Genomic DNA, 6,263 nt, shown 5'->3' on the forward strand with positions numbered 1-6,263 from the left:
TTTTTCCTACGCAATGAAATTAATAACTAGATCTGGTGTGTCTTTCCTCCTGATTTTTCTCTATTTCCCTTCTCTCCAAACTTAGGCCACAATATTGAGATGCCAACATGACCCCTAAGAAAATTAGGGATAATAAGATTTGAGCCCCTAGTTGGGTCACACGTGTTAGATTTGCCCCTAAATTCAAAAAACCCTCGTTTCTGCCCAAGCTCGTTTGCTCCTCTTATACTTTTGTCCTTTGAATGTCTGATTGTCACTTTGAAAACTTCATATTAACTAAGGAAAAATACAAATAAGGTATCAGAATGTTCATAAAAACATCACCTATATGTGCATGTCATTTGCATTCATGAAAAAAGTGATGGAAAATCCCTGTCCCAACTCGAGCCCATATGATCTCGGCCTGAACAATAAATTCCGATAAAAATGAAAAAACAATTTACAAAAGTTTTGATTTCTTGCAAAGTTTCATCATTTGGTTTTTTGCCATGACAAGACAAAACTCTGCAAGAACTCAAAATATTTGTCAGTGTATGCCACAAATAATTTCAGAATTGTTTGATTTTTTTTCTATTTTTTCTGATTTTACTGTTCACATGAGCTCCTATGAGCTCGAGCCGAGATACTCCGCTTGAAAAGAGGAGCTGAGACACTTTTGTCATGAATGCAAATGACTTATAGGTGATGTTTTTCTGAACATACAGTTATCTTATTTGCATTTTTCCGAGTTAATATGAATTTGTTATGAAGTTTTCAAAGTGACGGTCAAATGTTCAAAATGTAAAAGCATAGGAGGAGGAAACGAGCTTGGGAAGAAATGAGGGTTTTTTGAATTTAGGGGCAAATCAAATGGGTCTGACCCAACTAGGGGCACAATGTAATTGTCCTACAACATCACTTAGATACAAGACCAAAGAGATAATGCATTGGGGTGGTTGTATCTACAAGTCATCCACTGCCTAGGATGACGCTTTAAAATCGTTGGGAGTGCCCTTAGGGAGTGAGCCTAATTCACTTGGCTGAGAGACTATGGATTTGCAAAATCTACCTCCTAGGTTCAAACCCCTCATTGATGTGAATTTAAGTTTCTACGTATACTATGGATGTCTCTCTTATACATTATGTTTAAGATCGAAGTTGCCGTTATGCACCGACTTCACGAATGACGTGGTGTGGGTGGCGTTCTCGTCTAGATCCACATCCATGTCATGGTGCCCCTCCATGGCTGACGGTGATGGAGGCTTCCGATCTTGATCTAGATATCCCTTTTTGTAACGTTAATAACATTTGAGATGAGCTTCCTTTTTTCTACGAGATTGCCTTATGTGTGCATCTATCTAGGACGGCTCCGAAACCTTCCTTGGATCAGGACATTTTATATGTGGCATCTATCTGAGATAGCTGTAAAGGCCACCTCGAATGCCTTATTTTTCCGCTTGAGATAGCACTCCCTTGATTTCTTTTTACTCTACATATTAGATTTATCTGAACTCAATTTTTTTGAAGAACCAAGTTTATAGAAAAAATACCAACATTTACATACCAAATCCATATCATTAGATTCATCATGGAATCTACTTTTATATTATATTTATATGATGTTGTAGATGTTGCTATTTTTAAATATAAATATGATCAAACTTTACAAGGTTTGATTTAAGACATAACTTATATGTGAAGTAAAAAGAAACTGAGGAAGTACTATCTGTAATAGTGTTGAAAGCTACAAGTTAAGAATTGAGACACACCACGGTGCGGTAATTAGATAGAGCCATAAGATTGAGACCATGCAAGTACTACTAGCAAGAAAAATAACCTCTAGCTTTGAACACATTAGCTAATATAATCGATCATTTTTCTCCAGAAAACTGGAATTACTGCCTCTAGAAAGAAATTAGTAGGAGGGCCTCCATATTCTAGGAAGAAATTAGTAGGAGTAGTTTTGGCTAATATAATCAATATTTTTCTCTAAAAATACATTAGTAGGAGCAGGCGGTCGAGAAATACATTAGCTAATATAATCGATCATTTTTCTCCAGAAAACTGCAATTACTGCCTCTAGAAAGAAATCAGTAGGAGGGCCTCCAAATTCTAGAAAGAAATTAGTAGTAGTAGTTTTAGTGATGGTAACCCCTAAATTCTAGGGTCCACAAATTAACCTAATTTTCATTCTATTAATGCAATTGTTTTATTCAGATCTGGAGTAGCAAGTAAGCCCCCTAAAAGCGGTAGATTACAAGCCCCCTAAAAGCCATAGATTACAAGTGATATTCATGTAACGGCTGTGTATGCTTTTTACAAATATCTGAGTGTTCTCTCAGTTATCACTTTCAGTGTAATTTGTTCAGATAAACCAAATTGCCAAAACATGTTTGTTGTGTTGTCTGGCTCTAGGGTTATGTCCGAAACAAGCAATAATCTAAGGAGCACTCTAGGACATTCACCAGCAACAAGCCCACAACCGCTTCTGTGCTAACTTCTGTATCTTGAACAGTACATAGTACATTGATGGCTATAATTGTGGGGCAGAAATTCAATGATTCCAACAAGATAAAGCAAGTGCTATTATTGTAGAGTACCATCTGCCAGCAGGGTGCCCAAATAAGCAAATCATTTGAAAGGTCAAAAACCTACTCGAATGTTTCTTGTTGAAGAAACTATCAATTGTGCATGATTGATTCAGACGTTTTGGACGCACGCTTTTCATGCATATATATTCCATGATGAGCATAAACTGGACACTCTTGCATGCATACCTATAGTCTATATATAGCTAAATCAAGATGACAACAACAACCCAGAAACAAGCAAAATAAGAATACGTTTATATTCAAACTGTGTACAGCTTATGCTAAACTGGACAGATGAGCTATTTTTTGCCATAAGTTGGTCAAAGAATTAAGAGGATCTTTACCCGCAAAAAACAAAGGAATAAGAGGAGCGTTTCTTTTCCTTTCAAACCAGCATGTCGACCTAGCTCCAGGATATAAGTGTAGTATCGTCATACTCCCTCCGTCCGAAAATACTTGTCATCAAAATGGATAAAAAGGGGCATATCTAGAACTAAAATACGTCTAGATACATCCCCTTTTGTTTATTTTGATGACAAGTATTTCCGTATGGAGGGAGTATCAATTAGGTTTTGGCAAGGAAATTGCATGGCTGATGTATTTCTCATACAAAAGAGCCGTTGAACCTACAAAAAGGACATGAATAGTGATGCACCTGCCTGAATTGTTGGGAGCATGCAGGTGCTCACTTCTGCAACCACTCATAGAACATGCTAGTTATTATGTCATAATTAACGGACATCAATTTCTGCGTCCTATGAACATTTAAGACCGCGTGATAGACTGACAGGATACTAACACTATACCAGCATCTGGACGCACGAACCTGGCAATATTTCTATATATACTCATGCAAACCCTTGTTTCAATATTGAATTTCAATATAGATCTATAATCAAATGTATATATGCATTGTTTTTGCTTTTGTTCCGTTATCTCTTGATAATGGAACCTGATGCGTTTTATGGATCACATGGAATAAAATATACACACATATACGTATGGACATCTTTCTCAAGATTTTATTTCAGTATACATCTACCATTTTGGGAAGGCCTACGGGTGTGTTAGCCGATCCACTCCCTTCGTTCCTAAATAATTGAAGTTCTAGAACTCTTTTAAGTCAAACCTTTTGAAGTTTCTCTGAGTCTACAGAAAAAGCCACTAAGATCTACAACATTAAATATATATACAATATAAAAAATATATTTCATAGTGAACCTAATGAAGCAAATTTGGTGTTGATGTTGATATATATTTATATTGACTTGGTCAAACTTATTAAAGTTAAACTTAGGACAAATCTAGAACTTCAATTATTTTGAAACAAAGTGAGTAAGAGAGAGGGGTAGAGCGGGAGCAAAAACAGAAAAATCACAGTGATGCTGAGCAGCTCTGAACCCAAGCCTCGAGAATTGTCTTGCAAATGGAGGGGGAGCAACGCCTGCATCATCCTAACCAAATATATTCCCTATACCTAACCAAATCTTCATAATTCATCTAGTAGTTTTCTTGGACTTCTGTATAGGTGATGAAGACAGTACAAGTAATGTGCAGAACCCGGACCAACATGTGGTTGGATAGTGAGGAGGACAGTGGTATCTCTAACCTACTTGGGTTCAAGTCCTAGACTTGACATTTGTGTTTGCATTTTTTGGATTTATTTCAGACTTTTCGGCGATGTTCGTTCAGTGGGACGAAACGTTCCCGCGGACTACAAGGCGTCTGTGGTGACTTCGTCAATCTTAAGATGCTATGCCGGCTCAGTCTCTTGGAGGTGCTCATAGAGGTAGGATGTGCGTGCATGCATTCATAGGGATGAGTGTATGCTCGTGTATGTAAGCGATTTTGATTGTACTCTGTTAAAAAAAGTAGTGTGCAAAACTCCCCTAAAAAAATAATGCGCAGAACATTATGGGCGTGCAAAAAAATTGTACATATTATTAGGTACACATACCTACTCCCTCTGTTTCTAAATATAAGTCTTTTTAGAGATTTCAAATAGACTACCACGTACGGATGTATAAAGACATATTTAGTGGGTTGATTCACTCATTTTGCTTTGTATGTAGTCACTTGTTGAAATTTCTAGAAAGACATATATTTACGAATGGAGGGAGTACTGCGTAAGTCGGTACTCACAAACTTCCTCAGCCTGTATATATGGATGAGCTCGCTGCTAGTATATATATGAAGGAGTTAATTAACCCAGTCATATCCAAATTAAACTAGCAGAGAAAAACAAAGGCACATCGATAAATTGAAATTGATCTACAATCTTAATCACTGAAGTTGAAAAACAATGTACTTGAGCTGATCCAAGTTGCGCAGCATCAACTAATTTGCCACATAAATATTAATCTGGACACCTAATCAGATCGAATCGATCATGCATCATTCTCCAATTAATTCCAACTCCGCCGTGTCGCGGTCGCCGGCCCCGGCCGTCGTGGTCGCGGTCCATCCATCGATCCTAGTGATCGTCTTCCTTTACTTGTCTTTCATCCATCTCCAACACACAACAGATAAATTAATCAGAAGAACAACTACTCTTCTCTGCTACTACCCACTAGCAGCTAACTCCTAATTCTGCCACTAGCTAGCTGGTCACCTCTCTAATAAGAAAATGGAGAGAGTAATTAAGGTGTAGCTAGGTAGCACTTGTGGGATGGATCAAGGAAGAAGATGGATGCCTGCCTGATCTGATGATGGAGTAGGTATTAGTGGTTCAAAACTGCCTGCCGGTGCCGGGGCCGGTGTTATCCCTCCTGTCCATGGCTTCGAACATGAAATTACCGGAGCCGCTGGCGCCGGCGCCGGAGGTGGAGGCGTCGGGGACGGGGAGGCCCCCGCGGGAGGAGGCGGCGGCGGCGGCGCGGTCGCCCTCGAGCTCGCGGAACTTGAGGAGGTACCTGCGCATGGGGTCGACGTAGTCGTCGAAGCCGAGCGCGGAGAAGGCCCAGCAGACGTCGTCGCCGTTGACGGTCTTGCGCTTCTCCTTGTGGCACTTGTCGGAGGCCTCCCCGGTGACGAAGCTGATGAACTCCGACACGCACTCCTGCATCGTCTCCTTGGCCTCCTTGGACACCTTGGCGTTGGGCGGCAGGACCTGCTTCATGATCCGCCCCACGTTGGCGATGGGCAACAGCCGGTCCTGCTCCTTGATCCCCTGGTCCCCCGACCCGCCGCCGCCGTGCAGCCGCTCAGGCGGGCTGCCCCCGCCCCCGCCGCCGCCACTCCCGCTGCCGCCGCCGAGATGTGTATAGTGGTGGTCGGCCATCGATCGATCTGCTCCTTCGATCTTGGGTCGCTGGCTAGCTAAGCTCCCGTCTTTTATACGGGCGGTGCGTGGGCGTGACCAGCTTGGGAATTGAATGGACTGGACACGGCGGGGCGGTGTAGCGCAGGAGCGTGGCGAGGCGAGCTACTTTTCGTCTCGCCGTGCTGCTTACACTTGTAACCGGCTGGTGGCGGAGCGGGTACATATATAAATGAACGAGGAGGGAGAATATGCCGGGCTGTGTTGGTGGCTGGGCTGGGCGCGTTGAAATGTGGCAAAAACAACAAATTTGACCTGTGACCGAAATTAATTCACGAAATGAACTGTCCTTAAAAAAATTTCACACCTCCGACCCTATCATGTAGCGCCGACAGCCAGGCGCCACACTGCACTGTGCAGCGTCTGAACATAAG

At 41.5% G+C, this 6,263-nt stretch overlaps 1 protein-coding gene across 1 annotated transcript; it reads right to left on the reverse strand.

The window, feature by feature from the left end:
• Window positions 1–4,830: 4,830 nt before the first annotated feature.
• Window positions 4,831–6,010, reverse strand: LOC123172449 (nuclear transcription factor Y subunit B-1-like). The gene has a single exon (XM_044589415.1). The coding sequence runs from the start codon at window positions 5,848–5,850 to the stop codon at window positions 5,299–5,301; it is 552 nt and encodes a 183-aa protein (XP_044445350.1). The 5' UTR covers window positions 5,851–6,010; the 3' UTR covers window positions 4,831–5,298.
• Between the last annotated feature and the right edge of the window lie 253 nt (window positions 6,011–6,263).

Source organism: Triticum aestivum, unplaced genomic scaffold, assembly GCF_018294505.1.
Source record: "Triticum aestivum cultivar Chinese Spring unplaced genomic scaffold, IWGSC CS RefSeq v2.1 scaffold200285, whole genome shotgun sequence".
NCBI classification, from domain to species: Eukaryota; Viridiplantae; Streptophyta; class Magnoliopsida; order Poales; family Poaceae; genus Triticum; species Triticum aestivum.

What these genes read in the sequence shown, in the direction of transcription:
- LOC123172449 (XM_044589415.1), bottom strand. Translation starts at nt 5,850, where the DNA reads ATGGCCGACCACCACTATACACATCTCGGCGGCGGCAGCGGGAGTGGC.